General features: G+C 41.2%; 1 protein-coding gene across 7 annotated transcripts in view; it reads left to right on the top strand.

Moving 5' to 3' along the window:
- Positions 1 to 14,316, top strand: part of TRPM3 (transient receptor potential cation channel subfamily M member 3) — a 1,922,641-nt gene extending 1,908,325 nt beyond the window's left edge. For all 7 annotated transcript variants that reach the window (XM_069625801.1, XM_069625800.1, XM_069625799.1 and 4 more), the window contains one exon: positions 163 to 14,316. In XM_069625801.1, the coding sequence (XP_069481902.1) occupies positions 163 to 1,618 (1,456 nt within the window). In that variant the 3' untranslated portion in view covers positions 1,619 to 14,316. The remainder of the gene's footprint in view (positions 1 to 162) is intronic.
- Positions 14,317 to 28,000: the final 13,684 nt, after the last annotated feature.

Raw genomic sequence — 28,000 nt, 5'->3', positions numbered from 1 at the left:
CTTGGGAAGTATGATATTTAATAGAATAGTATGCATATAAAAATCAAATCATGCTGTATCAAAAATATCAAACAGTTCTTATGTGATGCCATGTTCATATATAACGTTTTTTCAATGTTTAATATAAAATTGCAACAATAACCCATTCTTTTTATTTCAAAGGGTTGAAAATATGTCTATGCGCTTGGAGGAAGTAAATGAACGGGAACATTTTATGAAGGCTTCTCTTCAAACTGTGGATATCAGGCTTGCTCAGCTGGAGGACATGTTGGGAAGGATGGCCAACGCCATGGAACGGCTTGCTGGCGTTGAGAGAGGTGAAACCAATAAGATACGATCAAGGACATCCTCTGATTGTACAGACACAGCCTATATTGTGAGACAGAGCAGCTTCAACAGCCAAGAAGGTAATGCCTACAAGCTCCAGGAAAGCATAGACCCTGTAGGGGAAGAACCAATTTCTCCAACTTCACCTACTCTCATTCCGCGTATGAGAAGTCACTCTTTCTATGCAGTCAATATGAGGGACAAAAGCGGGATAGAAAAAATGGAAGGATTTTTTAAAGAGCGGACCCTAAGCCTTCATCGAGCCAGTAGTTCACACTCTGTATCCAAAGAAGTAAAGGTCCCTCCTCCTCCCATCAACTCTCTCTCTGTTATCCATGACTCTAGAAGGCCTTCTTCTTGCATAGATATCTATGTTTCTACCATGGATGGAACACATTTGGGTCTAGACCCTATTGAGAGTTCCTGCATGGAAGCTGTAGTAATAGACCAGTCTCAACCGACAGAAACAGCATCAACTGTTCCAGTAAGTCGTGTTTGTGGTTCTACTGGCCTTACTGGAAAATGCTCGGGTCGAAATGGTAACTGTGAGGATCCCATTGCTGTGGATCCAACTGCATATCTTTCGGAATCTACACAGATCACAAGTGGTCAAAACCCGTGGGACACAGAACCTCCCTTGTATTATAGCTTAGAGCGCTCCAAAAGCAGCCGCTACCTGGCCACTTCGCCTTTTATTCTTGAGGAAACCCCAATCGTGAAATCCCAAAGTTTTGTTTTTTCCCCCTCTCGAAGTTATTACAGCAACCTCGGTGTGGCAGTCAAAACTGCAGAGTATACAAGTATTACAGACTGCATAGATACCAGATGTGTGAGTACCACACCCCTTCCCATAGCTGAGAGATCCACATCCCCTGGAAGTGTTACAGATAAAGTGGAGAACCAAAGCTGCTGTCACCCAGAAAGGGAAGCTGAGCTTAGTCACCCCAGCTCAGACAATGAAGATAATGAGGCACAAGCCAAAGACCGATCAACAGGAGGCTCTTTAACTTCACATCATAGTAACTCAGCCAGAACATCTAACAACATTTTACTTCCCAAAATGGAACGAGCCAACAGTTACTCTGCAGATGAACCAAATGTAATGTACTCGCAAACAAAGAAAAGCTACTCTATAAGTGATAAGCTTGACAGGCAGCGTAACACTGCAGGTCTACGAAATCCCTTCCAGAGGAGCAAGTCATCCCGACCAGAAAATAGAGGGGACAACCTGAACATGCGAAGACTTTCTCGAACGCCTGCCTTCCGTAGTTTTGATAGCCAGCACAGCTAGACCATGATAGCTTCACCGAATGCAGCAAGTGGTCTTTGCGGACGCCCCCCCCAGCCTTTTGTTTCAGCAGGATTCAATAGCCTCACAGCGTGAGATGTCAGGTTGAGTCAGATCCTGACAATGGTCAAGCGAGCACTTTGTTTCCATGCCAAACAACCACATTAACTGGCTCTTGGCCAACTGAACATTTGCACTTGAGGGGAAGAGGGACCAGGTTGGGGGGAGGGGGTGGCATTTCAATAAAGGCTTGGGAAAAGTCAAAACGACTCCTCTTGGAGTTGAGAAGCGTAGTTTCAGTAAGCTTATGAGCTAATTTCCTACCGTATGATTTGTTGATGTCCCAGCAGTCTATAGAGGTTAGGGCATAATTTGGTAGAGGAAGGCTTGTAAATGAAATATTCCAAAACTTTGAAAACGTTTTAATTTATGTGCATTACATTGTGCCGACTCATTCAACATAATCGGCAGGCGGTGGCCAAGAAACAAACCATGGGTCCTAACATGCCAAGCCTTGCATTGCTATCATGGAAGAGCAACAAACAGGACAATATGTCTGTACTAGTTGACCCATCTCTGCTGTATTAACATTTAGTGCCACAACGTTCGTCTATTGAAGAACATAAAAGGGAGAGATGCCTTTTGTATTGCTATCTAAAGGGAACAGATTCTGTATGACATTTTAAAAAGATGTGTTGTATTAAAATGAGCATTTTAGCACAGTTTGAACAAGCTCAGGATGAATGTAATTATAGGGTTCAATGTTATATATTTATTTTTTTACCACACGTGTTCTCAATGAAGATGCCTCGGTGAAGTGTGCGCTGTGAAAGAGTGAGGATAACATGTGAGCACGGTTCCACCAGTGGGAGTAATACACGCTTGCTGTTCTCGTTGTGTCATCGTTTTTATTATGTATTGTAGTTCTGTCTTCAAATATCGCTGCCATCTACTTGTCCATCATTTCAGCGTCTGCCTGCCAATGTTCTACCTGATCAGCCCCATTATGAGAAAGCAGATCAGAAAACATATTGAAAAAAATCTTGTTATATGTTTTTGACAATGAGGAAGGCATATGTCAGAGAACTCGCAGCTAAAGCTTCCTGGAAGAGCCACCCACTGCTCAAACTGCTTCAACAAAGAAGGATATCTTGAAATGTTGACAAGGGAACGATTTATGTCACATGGTTATTCTATAAGTCGGAGTTAGGGCATCCAAAATGGCACCTGTTCAAAATGGATCCCTGTCATTGATGCTATCAGAGCAAAAAAGTGCCAATATAAAAGCTGTCAGTGCAGTGCCATAAACACATATATGATGCGTCATGCATGTATTCACTTTATATACATGTATATAATATGCATATTTACACGCATATATTATTGTTCACCGAATGCGTCATGAGGCTTGTCAATGGGAAAGTGATAAGAGGACTCATGGACCCTAATGCTCTGCAGATAGCCACTTGCTCCCACCAGCTATGGCCATCAGAATCTTACAAGGAATAAGTCCAGAGCAGCCAAGAAAAGCTGCAAATATGCAATAAGCAGAGATTTTGACACACAAAAGCAATGAATGCCTGGCTAATTTAATAAGAGGTTTACTAGAAATAAAACCTCTCAAATGATCAAACAGACCCTCGACAACCTTTCACCAACACCTACATATGTGTTCCACCATGTATGGAATCCTTTCCCACCTGTAATAGGGTACACCTCCCAAAGAAATGGATTTCAAGGCAGAGGTAATGCCAAACAATAGCAATGTGATAGTGAGTAAACAAACATTGCCTTTGAGTGCAGTAGATAGGAAGAGCTCTCCATGTAGAGCCAACAACCACACGCACAACTGTGTAGTCCTTTATCACCCCGGAATGCTGGCCCGTGCAAAAATTGTGGGTTTTAGGATTTAATTGCTGAAATGTCCCTTCTTGACTTTTTATGAGAAAGCTCAGAAGTCCACAATATGAATACACCATAACATGAGGCCCAAAGCGGACAATATCAAGGATCTTCCTTGCACATTTGCTTATTCTTCAACCATTTCAGTCTCGCACAGGATGAAATATGTTTGGGATTGTTGAGTATGTGTCAGAGAGATCTGTCTTTGGCCACTCATAAATGTTTATGAATCAAGTGTCACCATTCCATTGATTGTGGGCCTGCCCTTAATAGACCTTTGCAGTCCTTATGAATAACTTTGAGGAGAGCATAGCTTAATTTACCTGCAACCCTTTTAGGTTTATCTTATAATGTGAATTTATTTGGACAATGGATTAGTGATATAAGTGATGCGCTAGAGAAACCCTTCCCTTTGCAAAGTGGTAATTCATGTTCGTGGTAGTGCTGAATCCAGTAGCTTTGCCATTCACTCCCTTCTTCCACCCTGTCTCCTGATCACCACCACATTCCCTCATGACGACCCACCTCTTGACCCCAGTGGTGGCGCCGTAGGATAGGACTACATTTTCTGTTACTGCCTTTTGAGGGGAAACTCATTGAGCCACAGCTGTGCCAAATCACATAAGATCAGACGAGTGAGTGAGTAAGTGAGTGAGTGAGTGAGTGAGTAAATGAGTGGATGAATGAATGAATGCGTTTGTGAGAGCGCAAGTGAGTCAGCCTGTGAGCAAGCAAAGAAATGTATGAGCATGTTAGTGAGTTTATGAACAAGTTAGTGAGTATTTGAGTGAATTCACAAATTAGTGAATGAATGAGCGTTGATCAAGTGATTGAGTGTGCGAGCAAGCAAGTGAATGAATGGTTGAATAGGTAAATGAGAATACTAGCAAAGGAGTGAGTGAGTGAGAAAGTGAATTGTCATACTTTTGAGTGAGTGAATGAGCAAGTGAATGTGTGAGCTGCTGAATTAGTGAGTGAATGAGTTAACAAGTTAGTGTTCACACTTTACGGATCACTATGCAAACTGAATTGACTCTAGTAATTGTGCAATGTTTCCTGGTAAAAAAAAGAAGACTTCTTTTTAATGTTCTATCCTGATAGTCCCCATCACTTTCCTTACCTTCTCATCTAATATATAAATATCTAAAAAAAAAATAGACTCGAACTAAAGCAATAGGCTTTTCTACAGCACACCACTGCACAAGATTTATGTTTCCATGTTGTATTTAATTGCCCAAAAAATGAAAACCTGAATATACTTGTACCTTTGTTCCACATTTACCTTTCTTAATGGATTCAATGTGATTGTTAGCGTGAATAACTCATCTTCATCAAGCATTAATCAGAGTTCTCTGCATGCACCTACCCTACTGCATATCGGATTTGCCACGATTTAAGTTGACCACTATATATTTAAAGAAAAATGCTAAATACACTACGTGTAAAATTGCCTTAAATCTGATGAGCATTAGAGACAGGGCTGGAAGTTTCAACCCATAGACTATGAAAGTGCAGTTTGGTATTCAGGGTATCCGTGCACAATAAGAGTCAAGCAGATGTTACATCTAATGAGTTACAGTGGAAATCGCTTGAAAACGTCAACATTCTGGCTATATTTTACTATTTGGTGGGTTTAAAAGCTCAGCTCCAACTAAATGAACTTTATCTGGGCCTAGAACCAAAAGCTGAGAGCCTCTTTGCTAATATGACCAATACAAAATAAAAATAAATCGTTGTAAACGTCTCAGCAGAATATATGATATTTTTAGAGATTAATCACAAGAAACACTTGACGATCCAAGAACAAACCATTGCAAACCATCCCATCCTTCACTCCCCATTGAGTTTCCTTCAATCAAGACCACTATGTAGAACACATTGCTCCAAAACATTCTACCCATCATCACCAGAGTAATGGAGAAGCACATATTCTATCCCTAATAATCAGCAAATCGGGGCGTAGGACACAGAGGTACACCCAAATTATCAGTGCAGTGTGGTGGAAGCCCATTTCACGCTCTTGAAGTTGAAAAAGAACAATACTGACAAAAACATGCATCAAAGGTTTTCCTATGTATTAGTAGCTGTGTCCTAGTCATGTCTTTCCTTAACTTCTTAACTGAATATCTGAGTAAAGAGTACAAAATAATTGTAGCAATTACAAAACATTTACATCAGGTACAGCATCTGAGTGACAAACAACTTCATTTATAGGCCTCAGCTATGCATGCAGTTCAGAATATAAATAATGTGGAACACAGCAGACACTGGAATCCTAGTACATGCTGTTTTGTAAATATTATTATGTAGAATACAGCTCACACCCCCCAACTTCACCATGCTGTAGACCCATTTTTGCAGGAGCTAATTTGTAAGCGTGTTTTAAGTCGATGGGGGTTTCAAGCAGTATTGTGCTTCATCAGGACACATGATCTAATGGCGCATCTGAGTAAGCCAGCTTATGTTGTTTTTCAGATAATTTGTATTTTTTTAAAAAATACAATTGATTTCCTGTTTCTCTTAAAGTAAGCATGTTGGCACAAGCTACCAATATGGCTACCAAAGCTATTACTTTTCCGACATCCCAGAAAATACACAAACTTGACTGAAAAATTAGTTCAGATATTTGGTTGCAAACAGAAAAATATATATTCTCATAAAAAAGACAAGCATCAAAAGATATGAACCTCATGAGAGGCCAGCTTGCAAATGGCACCAGATGTACAAGCAAGGGCTGCACTACTATCACTTTAAGAGGGGAATATATTGAGACTAGCATTGCCAATAAGCAGAAATTAAAGCAAAACAAATAAAGTGATACGTCTTCAAGTCCCAGCAATGCATATACTTACTAAGTTATTAGGTGCGGGTCGATGACTCACACATACAGTCAAAATGATCTGTACATTCATTTTTATAGACAACTTCAACACAAGGTCAAGAGGAAATAGAAAGCAAATAGAATCAGAGCCTTTTCCATTGCCTACAACTGGCAGAAAGTGCCCAAACACACGGCTATGTTGTAAAACGAGATCATCGCAGGAATGTCCTGGATGGGGAGACGGATATCACGTTTTCATGCAGTGCTTCAGGCCATGTTCCTCCTGCTTCTCCGTACTCCGGTCTTGCCGATGTATACCTTCCTATTTTCTGTAAAGTTATGATAAATCAAATATTCTTATTTGTTTACATTCCCAATTCATCAGACAGCAGCCTACTTTGCAAATGGTATCAAGAGTGCTGTGTTTTGCCGATGAGATCAATTTTTGGCCAAACCTTGTGCACGAACCATTGTCCCATTGCCTGCATTGCGTGGGGGGGCTGGCTATTCTTACCGCCTCCTAGAATGTACAGTAACATACATGTAAGCTCCCCCACGTTGCACATATTTTCTACACCCCGCCACCCCCGATCCAGTTCGTCACTGTCTGGAAACTCTCAGTTCCTTTGGCTAGTGTGCTGCTTTTTAGGCAATATTTCAGAAGCGCCCATGAGAGGCGCTGAGAGCTTGATGTAGCCAACCATACGAGTTACCACAGTGACTGGAGGGCTCCCTACCCCTCTTGGGCTTAAAAGGGACATGTACTTGGTCCATCCCTTATTCATTGGTAGTCAGACTTGCTCCCAGATAATCTCTGCAGGGTTTGTTTAACTTGTCGATTTCTTACATCAGTGGAAAACACTGAATTAACATTTGCTTCCACAACAAAGGTCCTGACCTACCTTGGTCCAGTTCTACAAGGGGTGCACACACAAGCTGTTTGTGTTCCTTGGACTTCCTTTTAATAAAACATGCATACAGACAAATTCTACACCCCCAGAAATTGGACATTTGGCACATGAGGCCACATCCCAATTTGTTTCTTAAACACATTTGTCTGGTCACAACAATGTGTTCTCTGATCTCTCCTGTCGTATTGGCTGTTATCCTCTTTTCCTTTGATATTCCTGGGCGCTTTTTGATAGTAGCAGGAATGATACACCTTAATGATTCACTACAATAGTAGAGGGGTGAGTGATTGTTTGCCCGACAAATGACATTATTTATTTGTTGCATTTGTTTAGATGTTCGTACACATTAACTACACCCAGAGGTTCATCAAATGCAGTGCGGTTTAAGGGTTGCGGTCCTCCGTATGACCCTTGAACTGTAGGATAGCCTTACTGTTTGGATCATGATTTTCTTGCTTGTAGATAAATAGGTTACATAGTGTGCATGGACATATTTTGTCTTGCCCTCTTTACGCTGACTGACACAACGTGATACGGTCTTATTCTAGCGCAGCTGTTATGGACCTTCCGATGCAGCCTATGTCTGTTTGGGGGGCAGTGGTCACTAGAACATCTGGGATTTTCCCAATAGTATTCTTATGCCCGTATTCTTCAACGATGTCTTATGATAGTCACACTTCAACTCTACATTCCTACACTGGCATATTGTTCCTCCTGGCCTGTGGTTGTAGGGAGTTGCAATAAACCTGTCTGAGTGCATATACTTCGGCCATGTATCATTTCAGTGCACTGTTACAGGTCAGGATAACCTTTCCAATGCTCCTGCTTTTTATGTCTGTGGCGACAGTGTGCATTGGCTACAATCATATCTCCACGTGGTGGCATTGCTCTAATTCCTGGCACTTGTTTTACGTGCCCTGAATGGCTTGACTCTCTTAACCAGAATGCGACTGTTCCATTCCTCACAGAAAGTTTCGACCTGGTCCAGAACAGACCTGGTCCAGACGTGTGTTGTGGGTTTCGGATTCACCACGTTCATATTGTTATATTCCAAGCCATGCACTTTCATTGCTACTTGTCTTGGCTCACATTCTTTGGTTGTTGCTGGATGATTTGGTTTCCAAGAGAATGCTCTCTGATTTTAGCACCTTGCTGTTTAAGGCTCAGCCTTTTGATTTTAGCTGCTTTGCCAGTTCTGCACATGTTTCCTACTTTTTCTGCTACCCCAATCCCCTTTCGTCAGTCATGGGCAGTGGTACACTTTCAGTACATGGCGTGCTCTTGACTTTCTTATGATACTCTCTCTTTGTGGTGCTTATGCACTAAGAGCCAATGATCTCCATTGCTTAGCAAATATGTCTGCATGGGGCCCATCCTATTCACACCAGTGCTGTGGCTGAGGACTCGCTTCTATTGGGCAGACCTATGTATCAGTGGCCGAGCTACCGTAGAGTTTAATCCGTAGTAGGACCTCTTCATTCCATCTGTTATGATGAACACTTGGCTTTAGCATCATGTTTTGCTAAGCAAGCTTGTGTGCTACTGAGTTCAACGGGGTCGGGCGGAGGGAGGGCCTCGCTTTTAACCAGCCTCATCAAGAGGCACCTCTTGCTCCCTACATCCATTTTCTAGAATCAGGATACTATTGGTTTCCTTTTTTTTGACAGATGTAGGATGCTAACCTGGTCCAAGCAAGCTTACTCTGTTGGCAGATACTCACTGAGAAAAGACTGTCATGCTTTGTCAAGTCAACCCCTTAATCATAACAGTTGCATGTTACTGCTCTCTGCCCATCATCTGATTACTGGAATACATACATCCACAATACTATTACATTAATGTTAAAAGGGACAAAACAATGATTGCAAATTCATAAAAGACACAAGTGCGCCTATATCCAGTTTGCTCCCCCTCTTGTCCGATTGGAGACCTGCCATTAGGAAAAGCTGGAGCAAGTTATTCAAAAGGATTTGAGAAAGATGATCTGACGTTTTTGATTTGCATCTCTTTGCAGATGGAAGGTGCAAAACTATGCACTAGGTCAAAAAGGTGAGTGTCATGTCAGCGAGAGCAATGTACCTTGATAAAGTAATTCAGGAGCACAGATGATAGACCATAGTACTTAAACATGTGTCAAATGGTCCTTCTGGCCTACACTATGGAACCTTTTGACGTAAAATAGCGGGTTGCGCGAAGTACACTGCATACGCACTGTGGGTGTCAGTGTTTCTTGAATGCATTTGGATTTTGCTCCACATATGTTGATCCCATTGACTATTGCAAAAAATCGATCTTACCCTGGGAATTGCCTGTAACCAAATGATTTTGAGGATAGCTCAGGGGCAACACGGTCACCTTGGAATAAAGACGATGTGGAGCAACAGAGGTTTGATCCCCGGGTCCGTGCTTAGAAACCTCTGGGTATTAAGCGCGCTATAAATAACCAATTACAATTCCCATTACACTCCCTCTTTACTATGTAGATTTACACTGTGCCAAGTAACACGTCTTGTGTAGTTGTACACTGCTCAGTGATGAAGGGATCCACTGAGAATCTTTCTGTGTTGCACACTCAGTATTGCTTGCCCTTAGGTCTCACATCTGGGTAATATTCCATCAAAAAACATTTGTATTTCTCCATTAAATCAAAAAATTACAAAACGTTTAAATAATGCATGCAAATGTATCAGAAAATAAAGCATGCTGAAACTATTTTTCTTTCAACAAAAAGCAATTTAAATCTAGATTCTAATCTGGCCACTACTTGGACCTAAACTACCTGTTCCTGCGTCTCTTCAAATACAATATTGAATTCTCTTCCTACTACGGATTGCGTCTTCCTTTAATAATGGGGAAAGGAGTAACTTTCTGATGAGTTTGTAATAACCGCACAAGATTATTATCCAGATTTATCACTCCCATCCATTAGCATGTAGAATGAGATGATTTTTTACATCTTCATTTCAGGGGAGCAAATGTAGATGCAGTGTAGTTATGTGGCTCCTGGGGTTGTGTGACCTCATCTATAGCACATACATGACCTCTTAAAAAGGCATGTCTGTAGTGGTGTAGCCTCCTTCTTAATGAAGACTTTCCCAATTGGGCACCCTCGTGGGTTAGGGATAAACTGCGCAGCCTCTTTGATGTTATTTCCACCACGAGGAGCTTATTTTTCACCAAGGGCTTCTGGCTTTGATAGCGAATTAGTAATGTCTCTTAGAGCGGCAAATACTACAGGCTTCTGGATATCTATGTTTACCTTCCTAAGAATGTTTAACATAGGGATTCAGTTTACATTAGGGCAACAACCCCAGGGAAAATGAGAAACAACTTTGGATAATTTCCAAACCATACAAATGCTTCTTGTTATCAATATTACATTTAAAAACTGAGGAGTGGACGTTGTCACACTCAGCAAGATCTGTCTTAGGTTCTTTCTCCTGTCTGTTCTCTACAATTCTGCATAAATAACTTCCTGTCCAATCTCAATCATTTGAAATTCCAAATGGAATCGTCTCTAAGGAGAATCGCAACAATGTCCATGCATAAAAGATCCGTTTTTCCATACAAGCAAGCAGCAATAAAAGACTAACATTAAATACTTCATGATATCAGTACACCTAAAAGGCTTGGCTTCTTCGGATTCTCACAGAATTCTATTAACAATGAACTATCACCACTTCTTCAGCATTTACAAGTACAAGCATCAACTGCTATAAGGACTTTGGGTTTATCTATAATTCATTGCAAGTATAGCACAGGTCAAAGTATAATGTATGGAGATCTAATCAATGCATGTTAAATAGTGTGCACAATGTATCCAACTCTGCACCTGAGTCACATATGCTAAAGATGTTTGAAAGTCTTCCATCTGATGTCGAATTATAGAAATATATCTGACCTAGAGTATCAACCTGCTGTAAGTTATTCATTCACAAAACACTGACATATTTTGAGAAATTAACATAAAATACAAGTAACTCATTCTGCTTTCAGTTTGATCCACAATTAAAACCATTGAGTTTGTGTACAGAATGGAGGATAATGTTTTGGGCTCTTCAGCTGATGTGGTATACGGCAGCATAATTTCCAGATGAACGGAATAGGGATTTACAATAAGTGTTACCAAAATATTAGAAGCATTTTGGTTATAACTCAAAAATCTGAATATGCCCCATAAACCACTCTGCAAGGTTTATTGCCTTTCTCTGGAACAGACACCAGTATTGTCTAATTATTTGAAACTGTGTTTAAGGTTTTGGAAAGTAGTCAGCTTTACTTCACTGAGTGTTATGACAGCAATTTAAAACCCACACAGAAAGCCTTTTTGAATACCAAGCTACGTAATGGCTACCCAGCCCAGAGAGTTTCTCAAATTGTCCACTGAAGAAGTGCTGCAGTGCCTTATTTCTTCAAATAAAGTTCAGAGTATTCTCCCCAAAACATGATATAGATTCTGTTTTTGTAACCTATCATGTCATGGCATTACCAAAATACAATTTTCATTTAATTGTTTGATTGATCTGAATTGGAACCTGTGAATATAAAAACTCGTCTGTGAAAAAAGTGTCTCATCTAAGAGACAGGCTCTAAAATATTTTAGTGGCACCATATTCCTGTTGCAGAAATGCTATTGAATGGAGTTATTTTCAGCCATATAAATTCTTTTTAAGTTTACATTTTTGAAAGCGGGTCAACAGCTGCTTCTGCGATATAGCATCCAATATACAGAGAGGTTACTATAAGCTACTCTGATTTACCCCTGGAGAGAGAGAGGACAATTATATTCACTAATAAGGTTACTTAGTGTAACTCAGGCTTACCCTTCCTTGACTTACTCTTCGAGAATGCTATTAGCTTCACTTAGTAGTAACTTATTTTGTGAATCTATTAGCCCTTTTCAGGAGTAACTTATAGTTGATTCAAAGTAACTTTTTTGTGAATTGGTCCCAGCCAGGGGAAACTAAGCAGAGAAATGTGACATGGATGTATGCATGATGCTTTCCCTTTGTAATAGTAGCATTATCAAGGCAATAGTTGATCCAAAACACATTGTATCTACGGATATCCAATAAGAAGCTCTACAGAATTATAAAGGATGTCACAGCATAAGCAATCTTAGTCAAAAAGCAGTGTGTCATGTGCTGGATTATTATCTTTAACAGAGATATCAAAAATATGTAGCAATGCATTGTCTTCCTTTGCACCGAAAAGTATGAAGCTTATAACTTGTATGTGACTTGTCATGGACAAAATGTTTAGTCAATCGAGGTTCTCAACTGTAAATATTTCCCAAACATTCATGGAATAGTTTGATTTGAATGAATACTCTGACCGGAGTTTTCAGACACTCCAATTTGCACACAAAATATGTGCTTCATTCCCTTTGTAGCTTTTTACTTTTATTTTCTCAAAATATTCAAAAGGATAAATTAATGATGATATAATTTAGTGCTGCAATATTTGGAGATTGTTTTGATGTAAAAAAGGGAATAGTTTGGAGGATAAATTTGGTTTGGGGATAAATGTTTTGGAGGATAGATCCTGCATCAAACAAATTGGCAACTAATGAGCAGTATCTACAGCCGGAATAGTCACTACACCCTCAATGCAATCTTCTCATGGTGTGCGGTTTCAAAGGATTTACTGCCTCCCAATCAAGTTCATATTCAGCCTGATATTCAACTGCTCCTATTTGCATGCAACATTTCAGCACCATTACCTCTGTAGCTTTGTCCTTTTATTCTCAAAATATGTGAAAGGATCGAAAAACAATGATATAATTTAGTGCTATATATATTTCGAGATTGCTCTGAAGTAAACAAAAAAAAAAGGAATTGCTTGGAGGATAAATGTTTGGAGGATATTTCTTGCATCAAAAAATATCTGGCAATTAATGGGCAGCACCTACAGCCGGAAATGTTACTACAGCCTGAATGCAATCTTCTCAGAATGTGCAGTTTTAAAGGATTTACTGCCTCCCAATCAAGTTGATCCCCTGCCAAAAAAGAAAGATGGGGGAATTAATTTTATTTTAATGGAAAAACAAGGTTTTCAATGAAATGTGCTTCATTTTCAAATTAATTGCATTTGTATTGCTTATATCACCACCGCTCTACCCATCACTCTAGTTTTTGAAGACTCCCAAAGGTCAAACAATGTTTATGTGCCTGTGTGTGTACAAGCAATATGATAACGTGCATAGCTACCATGTAATTAACATATTTAATACTACTGGACATTGTGGCCGCCATTAATGACCATGAGTAATGGCAAACATTCTGTATAAAGCCTGAGCTTCAGTAGAATATGAAAGTCCAACATTGCATTTAACAATGCACCAAAATTGTCAATCTATGCCGTTGGCCGATGTGGTGAGCTAGTCACAAATCTGAAGTTGCACATTATATTTAATTTCTTATTATGTTTGATACAATACCTCTTTTGCAATTGTATGAGTCGATGTATACGTGGCTGCTGTGAGTTGTGATAGGTGAGAAGCGATCGTGTGGAAGATGAACTGGCATGTTATGCAAACGAGCATGGACCCACTCATAACTTTTGTGCTTGGACAACGTGTGCCCAGATGTGCCTACTGTACCTCTCCTGCGGAAGTTGATGTGAGGATGCAAGCGCACCTTGCCACACAGAGTCCCACAAAAAGATTAGGGCTGGGCCCTCAGATATCAAATACTTAAAATGATATTTTATTGAGAAATTTCGATTGAAACGAAAACTGTTTGTTTACATATGCTGACCTTTTAAGGAAGAGGTGTACAGTATTTTATAAATATTTTCATATAGTAACAAGTTTTGTTGTTTACAGTTTGAGTGATGCTATACTATAGTTAATAGACACTTGTCCTAAATATTGGATTTTTAGCACAATATTCTTTCACAATAACAGATGTGATAACTGAAGTCATTTATCTTTCCTAGGTCAAGACATTGTCGTATCTGTAATAACGCATGCATCGTTTCATGGGACTGTTTGTAACCCCATGGGTTAAAACCTTTTATTACTGCTTGCTATCTTGAATCTAGTTAATAAATAAATTGAAGCCTCAGTCTTTGGTATTTCTTTTCTTTTTCTAAATTACAAAAACTAAGCAAAAACTGATTTTGTTAATATTTTTTAAAGGGTCATTGTAATTGAAAATAGTCCTATGTAGGAAAGTGGTCTGTTGTCTTTGAAAGGGTCTTTTGCGTTGCTGCATAAGAGTCTTGAAATTGAAATATGAAAAGAATTGTAATCCCTAAAGAAAACTGGCAATCTTTTATTTGGATGTCATTCCATTAGGGATTACCTTGTTTTTCTCTGACCTCCTCAGTCCATGAGACAAATGAACTATCAATAGCTTCAGAATCAGGGTAACTTACTGAGCGAACTACATACAATTTTAGAATTTAATAAATTGGTATAGGCCCAGAGGACACATGCGCGGCTGATGGGTCTTAAGGCTACAACACATATTTGGAGAAACAAAATGATGGTCTGTGTTATGAATGTTTCTATAATTTCCTTAGAATTAACACCAAACTCGTTTAACATTACCAGCAGTCAGTTCGGTGGAATGACTCCTGGATTACTAGTGGTGTAAATCCCCCTTTTTGACGTCTGTAGGACTACATGTGGATGCTGGAGGAATTACTGTGCCCACAATAATTCCAACATGTTTATGCCAGTAGACTGCAGGAGATGCTTCCTGCAATATGAGGCAGTATCTCCTCCACTGCTCCCAGAAACCTATATTTCGGAGGTGCACAAAGGTCGTGGTAAAGTGGGAGCAATGGAATTACTTTACATTTACTGCTGTTTTTACCCCCACCGTCAAACTCATAATGGATCCCTCTGTGTACTACCGGTGCTTCTGATTCCAGAAATCCTATCCATGGAGTCCTGTCGGACTCCATGTAATGAGAATGTACTGCCCTTTCTGCTGCTTGTAATATCCTGGTTATACCGGTATATCAGAAGGCGGAAACGGAAGAGACAATTTGCCGGTATCCCACCAGAATTACCGGCGGGAAAACGGCAAGCTCACAATGAGCTGTTAAATCTATAAAACATTTCAAGGGGCTCAGTAACCACCGAGTCCAAACACAATTTTACTTATTTATGATATCTGCTCTTATTAGGGTAACATGCCTATTCCAAGGACTTTATTTAAAGCACATATAGGCATTAATTGACTGATTTAATATCACTGGTTGTTTCCTTTCAGTTGGTCAATCTTTTCCAATTAAAATTAAAGAATGAAATATAGAAGCCCATATTGCAATAGCGATTTTATTGCATGCATTAACATGAGATTGTTCTCAGGTTCCTCTAGATTTTACTCTGTAAATCACACAGATCATTAGTCCTGTTCATGGAGGTTGTCTGCTGTTTGAGTACCACATTTAATGTAGTGGTCAATGACAATTGGTAACACAGTGCAAAGGTTATCTGGTATTATCTTAGCATCGAAATTATAATTGTTTGGTAGCTGCTACAAAATGTACTATATGTTTATATTAAGGATACTTTAAAGGTTTTTGTTAAACAGGCTAAATGGATTTGCGCAATATATAGTGGGTACCATGGGGGACATAGCCCTCAAAAATATGGATCTTTTTTCCTGCTCCTGGAATGACAAATCAGGACACTTTTGTACAGGGCACAAACCCTTGGGCTGAAGACTGCTCCAGAGACATATCTCCTATTCCATCAAACATGATAAACATTTCTACTTTTTAAATTAAAGATTGTATTATTTAAAAACATAGGTTTGACAGTTCAGGTAGACATCCCGACTGTTTGTGAGGTACAATTTTGATATTCTACCCATGTTAAAATGGTTACATTACTGCAAAAAGAGTCCCACATTGCACTTATACACTGTGCCGTCTCACACTTGGAGAGGAAACACAATTAAGACAAACATGCGACAATCAGGGATTGTTGTCCAACAAAAACAATTTTAAAATTTAGCAAAATCTACACCCTTAACATCACAACGTGCAATTTGCAAGGTTGTTCTCCAAGTATGGGGGAGAGATTTTAGAGTGTAAATCTCTTAGTATGAGGCCTATGTAAACATACACATTTGAGGTGCTAGGACAAGGATAACTACAGTAACTGAGTGCCGAATGAAGATATAAAAACCTAAATGAATCCACTTTCATGATGGTTAACGACCAGACACAAGAACCTGAAAACAAATGCTCTAGTTGAAATTATATTCATCAGAGTTCTAGAGATAATTGGTCCAGAGACAATTGTAGGTTTTTTGGAGTCAAGGTGACATAAAACCCACACTTTAACAAGGAGATGTCTGGAGGGGGGCAAGATGGCAGCCATGCACTAGGCTCAGCTGCTGCTTGAGAGGGAGGCTCCTCACCCGACTGCTGCACCTAGGAAACGTAGTGTTTTCCAGAAGGCTGTGAGGCTCTCCCTCTCCTTTTTGTCTACCTGCCTCTCTGCCTTAGCCCCTAACAATGCTGCTTGCAGCTTTTGCTCCTCATCAGCACATATGCCTGTGCTTACATAAAGCATCTCAAGTGGTGCCTCAGCCTCCCTGCACTCCCTAGTAATATGGGGACCATACCATGGGAACTAGCATAGCAAATGTATCCCTTAATGCCCTCTGGTGCTGGGAGAGTGGGGCACAAACTCCTCCCAATGCTTTTGACATCCTCGATGATGGTGTGGACCTTTTCTGACCAATTTCTCCAAAGAAATGCAGCCCTGAAATATTTATGACAATATTTACACTGACACAAACTGCTGATTACCCAGGACATGCAACCAAAAAGAGTTGCTCAATCTTCCAGCTGTGTCTCAGGTGTTATCATTTCTGCTGCTCCCCCTTTGTTCTGCTCTTGAATATTTCTTCTCCGTTTGCTTCTTTGTAAAGTACTCTCCTAGTGACTCTCAGTAACTCCCCCGCCCCATTGAATTGTCTATCTTCTATTTTCTTGATCATTTTCCCAGGGAGCATACAGAGCCTTTGTGGGCAGAGTGCATTTCTTCAATTGGGAGAGTTCATACATGATGTGTTTCTCACGATGTCATCTAGTTGTCAATTCTCATGCATAACACTCAAGTGGACAAGGGGTTAATAAAAAACAGACACAAATCAATATAACTTAGGTCACAGGTAGTATATTTGGTCTAGATGGAAGTAGAAGTAGACCACACATCATTGATATTCTTGAAACTGTTCTGGTAATTCTGCCATCCAAAACACACGCTCCTGGAGAAACTGGCCATCTCCCAGCTTAATCTCCATGCTGAATCTGTTGGTTGTCTTCATGACCATCAGTCTGGCTTCAGAGCTGCCAGAAGCATGGAAACTGCTCTCCTGAACATCCGTGAGGACCTGCTCTTGAAGCTTGACTCTAACTTTCCATGTGTTCTCGTTTTGCTTGATCTCTCTTCTGCCTTTGATACTGTCAACCATGCCATCCTGCTCAACCGTCTCTGTGATAACCTGGGTATCACTGGTCAGGCTCTGGTGTGGCTGACCTCTTTCCTCTCCAATCGACCCTCCCAGGTCCAACTGGGGTCCTTCCTCTCTGACATCTTTTTCTCTACCTGTGTGTCCCCCAGGGATCTAACCTTTCTCCCTGGCTGTTCAACCAATATCTGGCACTCCTTGCGCATCGCCGCTCTCTGCCCCAACTTTCAGTGCTATGTGGATGATACCCAGCTCATTTTCAGGCTACGCTCTGCCTACTCCTCTCCTTCCCTCATCTCTGACTGTATGTCTGCTATCCAGGAATGGTGTGCCACCAATGACCTCTGCCTTATTGCCAGTAAGACTGAGATTCTACTCATCGGCACACCCACTCCCTCCTTCCCTGCAGCTCTCTGGCTGGCCTCTCTTGGCCCTCTTCCTGCTCCTACCTGCAAGGCAAAAAACCTCGGGGTCATCTTCGACTCCACACTCTCCTTCTCTCCTCACATATCTGACATCTCTAAGAAGTCACACTACCAGCTGCCCCTCCTCAGAGGTATTCTTCCTTTCCTCTCCTTCCCCAGAAGCTCACTGTCTCCAGAGCCCTGGTTCTCTCTATGCTGGACTACTGTAACAGCCTCTATCTAAATCTGCCTACCTCTGCTCTCCGCCCTCTGTAACTCATCCAGAACAGGACTGCGAGACTTGTCCTTCGCCTCAAGCCCAGGGACCGTATCTCTTCAGGACTGACATCTCTGCACTGGCTCCTAGTGGCTGCGAGGATTAAGTTCAAAACCCTCTGCATTGTCCACAAGGCCTTCTGGGGCCTGGGGCCAAAATACCTTCAACTCTCTCTTCCTAAATATCTCCCTTTTCGAGCTCTTCACTCATCCGCCTCTAACTCCATCAGGGTCAGCCGCTTCTCCAAGCAACAAGTTGGGGGTAGATTTCTCTCCGCTGCAGGGGCCTCCCTCTGGATCAGCCTTCCTGCCTCCCTGAAACTTGATGAGAACCATCTCCGGTTCCGGAAGCACCTCAAAACCTTCCTCTTTGCTTCTGCTTTCTCTCCCCCTCTCCCTTGGTAATTCCTGACGGAAACTGCACTGAATCTGCAACTGGGCCACTCTCACCGATCTCGGTCCCCGACCCAGCCACTATCCCTTGCACTGCCTCCCTGGCAACCCCTGCACTGCGTGCCTGTCCCTACAGCCCCCCCTTCCCAGCACTTATCTGCACTTACCTTGCACTTGCCACCAGCTGGCCCTTATTATTTATCTTGTTATTCTACTACCCCTGTACTGCACTTTCCCCTCTCCCTTTCCCCTTGCACTTTCCCTTTCCCTCTTCCCATGCACTTGGGCGATCTGAATGACACCTGGCCTAGTAAGATCGTTGTCTGTATTCGCTTTGTCCCCCCTCCCTGCCTCGTCGAGCCTTGAAACACTTGGGTATAGGCGCGTTACAGATGCCATATCATATCATACCCATTTAAACTATCCTATGGTAATATGTACAGTGTCTTTCAGGGAGATGCGGGGTCTAGAGAATGGAGCTTATGAAGCATTGTATACATGGTATTTGTCAGCCAACATCCAAATAATAGATACAGTGGTAAGTCAGAGAATGGAAAAGGGATGGGGAGAGAGAAAAAGGCTATGCCTTCAGGCCTCATGTAACATAATACCCTATTTTCTCCTCACCCAAAAATGTACATTTCTCCTCAAACTTCTCAGAGTGCAGAGTGGAGAGGATTGTACTACTACATCACATTATCCCTTTAATAGATACAGTCCCAGATTCCACAGCAGATCTGAATACAGATGCCCAGCCAATATTCATTATGGGTACTGATAGTGAGGGGAGGCAGGGCACAGTTCAAACATCTAAGGACTACATAGAGGTAATGTCAGACCTCCTCTTTTGGTTCTCCTAGAACAGACAAAGGACTTGATCTCATTGCAACACACTAATCAATTGATGAGGACCTCTGCAGAAATGAACATGTCACTAAAATATTATTTAAAGAGATGAGCTTGGTAACAGCAACAACATTCCGAGAACTTTGGTCTTATTACAGACACAATCCTCAAAATTAGATTAATTAGTTAGAATTCCAGAATTACTAGCATCTCACCTGCACCATGTATATGTTCAATAAGAAACTCACATGTTTGTTACAGGCCTCCTCTGAACTATATTAGCACCCCTAGTGAATCCTGTAACACGCTCCGTGTTCACTGTAGTACATATGGTTTACGCTTTTACTTTAGGACAAGTTGTGTTGGGTTTTCAACTTTCTGTGGGGAATATATTGGTCATGTGCAATGACAAAAAAAAGCACTCATTGCAGAGACCTGCCGTCATATGCCAGTCACAATACCAAATTCTGGTGAGGTCTATTCAGCAGTTCCTCTCTGAGGTTGGTACACAAGAGTATGTATACTTTTGTGATAGTAACACCTAATGTGCTATAAAACAACAGACCAGCACCATATAGTGCATGTATTCATACAATTAAAAACTATCATAGCATCAGTATGGTGCAGGTCTAGAGCTCAGTTCCTCTAAAAGAGAGTTCTAAATCTGGCATCCATTCCAAATTAATCCCATCAAGTGTTAGTTGATAAAGGTGATTATTGACCCAAATTTGGGACTATGGAACCAAAGCGTTGAGACTTCTATCTCGGCTTTGCCACTGAACGATGCAGTGATGCTGTGCAAATCATCCTATCTCTGTCTGGTTCCTTGCTGTCTTCTGTGATAAGGGTTGCATTCTCACATGTTGCTGGCATTGTTTAGACCATTGCCTGCCCTGTAGGCCATTTGTGTGGCAGGGGTTGTAGACGGAAGAGAGTCAGCCAAATGTAGCAAGCATCTGGCTAGCTTGTTTTCAGGTTTGCTAGGTTGAAACTAACACAGTTTGCTTTTTTATACAATTTCAAATGTTCTTCTGCACATCATGAATACAATTCACCAAGTCTGTGCGTTGGGCGCACATAAAGATTTAAAACATAGTAGCCAAACCCAGATGAGAATTTTAGGTTCACATGAATTAGTATTCTGATAATGGTATGCTCCCCTTGATGGTGGAGAAAAGGAAGCTAGAACCATTACTTTCTAAGTCATGTGTGCAAAGAAGGGTTTTTGTTTTAGTTTATGAAAGGCAAACACCAAAAATGCATCTTGCTCTAGAACAGGAACTGGAAAACAATGTGGTCAAGTGCTGAAATGCAGACAGAGCTGAAATCGCGACGTCCCCTTTGAACCAAAGTGTGTGATCCTAGGTAACTCATTTAATCGTCTGGTGCCCAACTTGTCAAAATTGCCAGTCTGTATATATTTCTAAATTTCCAGCCCTCAAGTGTGACTTAGTTCTCCGGCCACACTCTTCAGGAATGCCTCACTGATATGTTAACTGGCTGTAGTGTAATAGTGACCATTGAAATAATGCACACCAAAAAGCCATTTGTTTATTTGCCCACTAATAACAATACCACTTGAAAACTATGGCCCTCTTCTAATCTTAGTATGTGTTCGGATATGTGCGCCTTCCTTGTAGCATCTACTATGTATGCTGTGGTATGTGTTCCTTCCTCATTGCTTCCAATCTGTCTCCTGTATCAAAGCTTGAGCCGTACTTTTATATTCTGTGAGGCTGCTAATCTGAGTTTTGTGACTATACTGGAGTAACAGTTTTGTATACCTTTCACATACAGCTGATGATCTGTGAGCTGCATCTATAGTACTGCTTGCATATTTTCCTCAAAGCTGCTACTGTGTAAAGGTGTCCTATTTCTAAGCTACGGCACGAGTCCCCTCATAGTGGACTGCTAATGTGCCCCTTGAAATTACATTTGATTATACTAATTCCAGCACAGATGAAGTGGGTGAGGGGTATTCAAAAGGGCACCCATAGCCAGTTTGATTGCTACCAGGCTATGGGTTATGCCGAGATGAGGAACAACACAACGTGTTGAATCCTTTAATTTATTTTATTCATTGAAGGAAGGGCAATTGTATCTCTGCCCCCTGCCCTCAAAATCCCTTAAACTGGCCCTGACCTTGGCCCTGGCCTTACTATACTGTGCAAGACTTAAAATTCTTGTGAAATCGGAGTTTAATCATTTGAGCCAACTCAAATGAATCTTGAGGGAAACTGGGATACTAGTGGGCTCTATCACAGCTGCTTCTCAGAGTAGATGAAATGGAGCTCTGGGTCTAGTGTCCCAGTGTCACCTTCATGTGATTGTATTACATTGTGCATATGTAAAAATGCAGTTTTGAGTTTTCAAAAAATTAAAGTATGTTTAGACCTGTGGGTTTTAGGCAGATGTCTTAGAGTGCCATCGTGTAGTGATTTCCCTGGTCCATCGCATAGGTCATCCAGGGGGTTCTGGGTATGAGGTTGGTCATTTCATTTCCTAGCGAGGGTGCAGGTTGCAGAGCAGGAAAGTGACTGGGTCGAGGGTGCATCTAAACACCTAACATCCAAATATGTACAGGAAACAAATGGTGGCTACTAACAAATTCACATGTGAATTGGAGACCTAGCACAAGGCTTATTATAGTACTGGAACACAAAGATAATTTCTTGGAACAATAATGGCCTTATAAAATGGAGGAATATGAAAGTCATTCTTGATATATTTCGTTCTTCTGAGGCCTCACTGTTCTTAATCCAAAGAACCAGTTTAGCAAATATTCATGTGGAAAAGGGTTTGCACATAGACTGGCTATGTTCATTTCTCAAGAACACTTTCAAATAAGTTCCCTGCCATTTTTATCCATAAGGGGAACGGTATAAAAATATTGCATTCTAAAGGAAGCCATTCAGGCAGATGCGTGCGACAAAACTTCTGATAGGCACTAACATCCTGGCACTCACCTCATTCTACGGACCTGGTACTCATAAACCATGTTGTTTCCACCAACTAAACCCTGAACATCTCAAGATGAAGGGCCCATAAACATGAGTAGGTGACTTGAATGCATAGCTTCATCTAATTGGGCGCAAGGCATATGATTGTCCAATGTGTGGTGAGCTATTAAAGAGAAGCAAAGGACATTGCAGTTATGTGATGTGTGACTGGATAAGTACCCCTAAGGCTTGATATCACATGCTATGCCTGCCACCACATGATTAGAGTCCTATTCCTTATTATTAAAGATCTTATCATGATCAGGAGGGAATATATACAATAATTGAGCTAAATGTACAATCTACTACTCATGATAATGTTTGAAAAGCCAAACGAGGAGGAAGTTAGTCACAGCAGCTCATACCATGCACTTCGCATGGAGACAAAAGTGAATTATCACCAAACTGCACATAGCCCAGGGAAAAACTAGAGTAAACCTATGACCTGAATCTGAAAAGGAAACCATTAACAGGTCAGCATATTGAATATGTGGTGAGGTGTGAATGGCTACTCACCATTAAAAATGAATCAAAATAAAATAGATCCGATTTCTTGATCCAAACAAGGGCGAGTTGGTTCATTCAGGGTCTTTGAACAAGGAGCTATTTTGCAATTTGTATTCGGAAAAAAAAGATCAAATAATATTAAAAAGAAAATATAGATACAAACGCTTTAAAGACCGACTTTAATTACCTTTTCATGCATTTTACTACTTGTCTGCTGAAAACATCAAAACCACAGATTGAGTAGTAATCAGAAACAACCATCTCCTGTGCACCTGGCCTTGATTCTGTTCCTTAATAATGTTTTCCTCAATAATGTTTTACTTCTTCATTTGATTTCTATGGAAACACAAATGGACAAAATCAGAACATTCCTTAAACGATATTAATGTAATCTATCATCACCATCAACGAAACAAAATGAAGCATAGTGCCATCACAAAAGAAACAGTTCCTGTGTCCCGTAATAGTCTATGATCAATGCCATGCTTACTGATCAGAGGAAAGCGTGCCTGCGATCCTAGAGCAGATCACCAAACACCACATAAGAGAAAAGATACTAGCATGAAAAGTAACAAACCTGTCAGACATGATGACATCTTGCATATACATTGTGACACATGCATGGCTAAACATGCACGCACTGCAGCAGTGGCTCTCAAGCCAGTGGCCTCAGATGGAAGGCGATTGGGACGATCTAGTGGTTGTAACAAAGGAAGTCAAAATCTCTGCAGTGGTGGACAAGGGAAAACCTGTTAAAAGGAAGACTATTCACAAAACCACTGATACAAATGGCTGACACAGATGCCCTGCTGGGGTGGGGAACACACTATCAACAACTAACAGCCCAAGGGGTATGGTCACAAAAGGAAAATGAGTACCACATGAATAAACTGGGACTCCCACCCATCAGAATGGCTCTATCTTTTCAACCAAGCTTAACCAACAGTGTGCTAGTGAACATGAACAACACTATAGCTATGTCATACATAAACAAGCAAGGTGGAACTCACTCTATAACTCTGTCAAAATTAGTACAAGAGATATGGAATTGGTGCATCAAGAGGCATTTGCATCCAAGCACAACATGTTCCCGGTGACAACTGCTTAGCAGATAGCCTAAGCAAGGTATTAAAACAAAATCACGAGCAGGAGTTAAACACAGACACTTTCAGACAAATCTTCAGACAATGGGGACACCCCACAGTGGACCTGTTCGCAACAGCACAGAACACAAAATGCCCCACTTTCGCATCCAGGTACCCAGAGAAAGGGCCACTAGGGAATGCAATATGGAGGAACTGGTCAGGGACATTTGCATATGCTTTTCCCCCAGACCCTACTAGTACGCAAGGTAGTACACAAGGGTCTACACAAAGGTCTAAACTAATATCTTACTATGATTCCATACCAATGTGGACACGACAAACATGGCAATCGCATATCCTGAGGCATGCCATACCCCACCTATAAAGTTGCAGAGCACAACTTGCAAACACAATGTCAAGGACAACAAATGCACCCTTTCCCTTAAACTCTGAATCTAGCAGCTTGGCTCCTGGAGTCATAGAGTTTGGACACTTACAACCCCCAATCAGAAGCCTGGAGTTTCTAAAAGCGGCAAGAAATTGCTACTCCAATAAATGGAAGTGTTTTGGCATTTGGTGTAAAACAAAGCAAATCAACCCTATCAACTGTACACCATCAGAAATAGTAATATATCTCTTTCATGCCCACAAGGCCTAGTAGGTCCACCTCTGTCTTAGATTGTTATATTGATTTTCATTCCCATGTTTCCCTCCCTGTTGCCCTGTGGGTGCTTTGAAACACAATTTACTTGCTGTAAAAGCGCCTTACAAATGCACAATAAATAAATAAATACATTCATTTGTGAGATTCTGGGTTGGTGTACAGCTCCATCAAGGTACACCTTACAGCAGTAGCAGCATATTCAGCCTCCCAATACAAGATACCCTAGTGACTCTCGTGCATTGGCAGCCTCTCCACCTATCCCTCTTGCGGCCACCTCAATGGCACTCTCCATATTACTCTATCAACTATCCCACCTCTCTCACAAAGTCTGGAAGAAAAAAGTTTAAAAAGATCTCTTGGCCTCTAATCCTGGCCTACCTATTGATGACACCTACGTTAGTGCTACTTGCAGGTAGACTTTCACTGACATCCTCTTCTCTGTCCCTTCTCCTGACCTATAGAACTCTACCCTCTCCCATTTCTCCTCTTCACCCACTAATGGTGGCACTAGATGGGAAGTACTCTTGGCGCACTTCTCATCCTCTAGATGCATCAGTAATGCCTATCACAATGGCACTGTCACCTGCCAGCCCTCATCAACTTCCTACCTTATCCTGCTACTCCCCCTTCCTCTCTCTCTCTCTCTCTGCACTTCTTTCACCACCTCAGATAGTTGTACCACACCCCTGTATCCCTCCTTGCAAAACCTTCAAAGGTGGTGAACGGCTACACTTAGCCACTCTGAATGCTCAGTTTGCTGTCAAACATTCTTCGGACACCTGCCTCCTTCTTGAAGACTTTGCTCTCGACGTCCTCACTCCCACTGAGACATGGTTCAATGCCAGCTCAGTCACTGCTTTGCACTCCCTCCTCCCTGGTGGATACAAGATCCAATCTTCATCTTACTATCACTAACACTCTTGACATTCTTGCCCCTGTCATGTGGATCCACCTGAAACCTGCCTCCTTCCCCCTCTGCCTCTCACGCTAACCATACCCTCTATCACTGAGATTGGCGGCCTGGTCCCTCAAGAGTCAAATAGGGCTCTGGGCTTCCCTCTTCCCTTGCTGTGTCCCCATCGATGCACTTACCTGTTGCCTCCCCAACAGGCACCTCTGGCACTACCTCCCCCAGGGGACCCTAATAGCACTTACCCTCATCTCACCCCTCTTCTTTTCACTGCACTTGCACACTCTGAATGTCACAAGACCTAGTAGTATTGCTGTCTCTTTCTATTTATTCATTGTAATTTCCTTTGTTTATTTGTCTCCCTTGTTCCCTCCCTGTGTGCCATGTGGTACTTTCAAGCACTGTCCTGTATAAGTGTAAAGACGCCGGAGGAGGGTGTCTGTACTTCCGCTCTTTATATGGTAGAGGAGAGGCACAGAGGACCCCAGCCAAGATTCTCTATTATTGGTATCGTGGTCGAGCACTCAAGGCATAGCTTCTCAGGAGGTGATGCAGGCTGGTTCTTAAGTACAGTGTAGTCCCCAAGCACCCACAAAGGAATGTCCGCACACTGTATCGGTTAAAACACAGTCTTTATATAATTAATATTCAAAGGTATATACAATATCACGATAACGCACTGTGTGCTCAGAAAATCAACAATGGTAAATATATACAGTTCTAAAGTGGTACCACAATGATTATTAGTTCTCATTAAAGTGCATAAACTATACGGTCAAAATATCATTGTAAGTGACTTCAATCCAGCACTCCAACTAAGTCAATGCCTAGTATGGGATGCCCAATGGAAGCCCTTATTGATATATTTTTATGTCAAAAGTTCTTTAAATCTGGATGATGAACCCTTATATAACGCCCCTCTCTTTGAATCTCCCCGACCTCACTGAGCCAAGAAGTAGGTTTGTTTTGCAAATTAAAAGGTTTATTTGAAGAATTGCACAATATATATATCACACTAGCACAATTATGAATATGTACAGTAATCAGTAATGGGTAATATCACAATATCAACAATCTCTTTAATCAGTTAGGAGTAGGAATAGAAAGGATAAGGTAGCAGAGAATACTTTATATGGTTCAAGGAAATGCAATGATGGGAAAGAATTCAACACAGAAATAAACTTGATATGACTTCAATCAAAAGACAATATAATCACTTTTTACCCCTGTTATTACTCACTCCCCCCACTATGCAATCTGAAGAGATGGAAATGAGGGCACACAGGTTTCAGGAATACAATCAATAATGCAGTTCAATCCCAGTTCCCCCGCAAGCTCAGAGAAAACAGGTATGATTTTAAAACAGGCAAAAATACTTTTGAATGTGATTGCAATCAAAGGGAAAATATGCTAAAATGATTCACTGAAGGAGATTCAGGATATGTGAGAGTTACTTTGGATTGGTTCAGGTCAACACTAGCAATGATTCATGAATGATTACCAGATTGAAAACGAAATTCAGAAGTTGCAAACAAGAAACAGCTATTTTGACATGTGGTGAAAGGGAGCTAAATTGCAATTAGCTGCAACTTTTCCGCGTGTGGGAAACGCGATTGCGGAACAACTATAAGGAATTGGAAAGCTTAGGATCTTAGCTTCAAAATGACAGTTACATTTTGGTTCTAGGACGTGTGGTTCAAATGTTACAGAGATTTTTGTGAAGGTAGATTTTTCAGAAATAAAGTCAAGATTCAAAATGACAGATTGCGCTTTACAGATTAGGAATCAATATGGACTAAGGGCTATGAAACTACAAGATATCCAACGGGACAACCACCAGAAACAGGGCGCTTTCCGCTCTGATTGTTGTGCATCAAGACACTTGAAAAAATATCAGCGAATAGATGATTATCGCTACAATTCATCAAGAATTATGTGGAGGAGAGAAGAATTTAGGATAGACAACAGAGGTTCTGTAATGCAGTTCTGGACAGATTGAAATGGATGGAATAGTATTACTTTAAACTAAGAGATTGGTTGTGTACAGTTCTAGACTGGATACTCACTCATATGGCTTGGGAATGGAGTGGGCCCCGTCAAAGATCTGGTCAAGGGTTTGGCTGGGGTTCTCTCGCCACCGGACAGGTTCTGGTCTCAGCCTGCACTGCGGTCTATGCGGTCTCTTGGACTGGATCTGATGGGTTCTGGATACAGCTCTGCTTTCT

This window comes from Ambystoma mexicanum, chromosome 6p (assembly GCF_040938575.1).
Source record: "Ambystoma mexicanum isolate Mex_15411 chromosome 6p, UKY_AmexF1_1, whole genome shotgun sequence".
In the NCBI taxonomy this organism is placed as follows: Eukaryota; Metazoa; Chordata; class Amphibia; order Caudata; family Ambystomatidae; genus Ambystoma; species Ambystoma mexicanum.
This window is presented reverse-complemented; position numbering and strand designations above follow the sequence as displayed.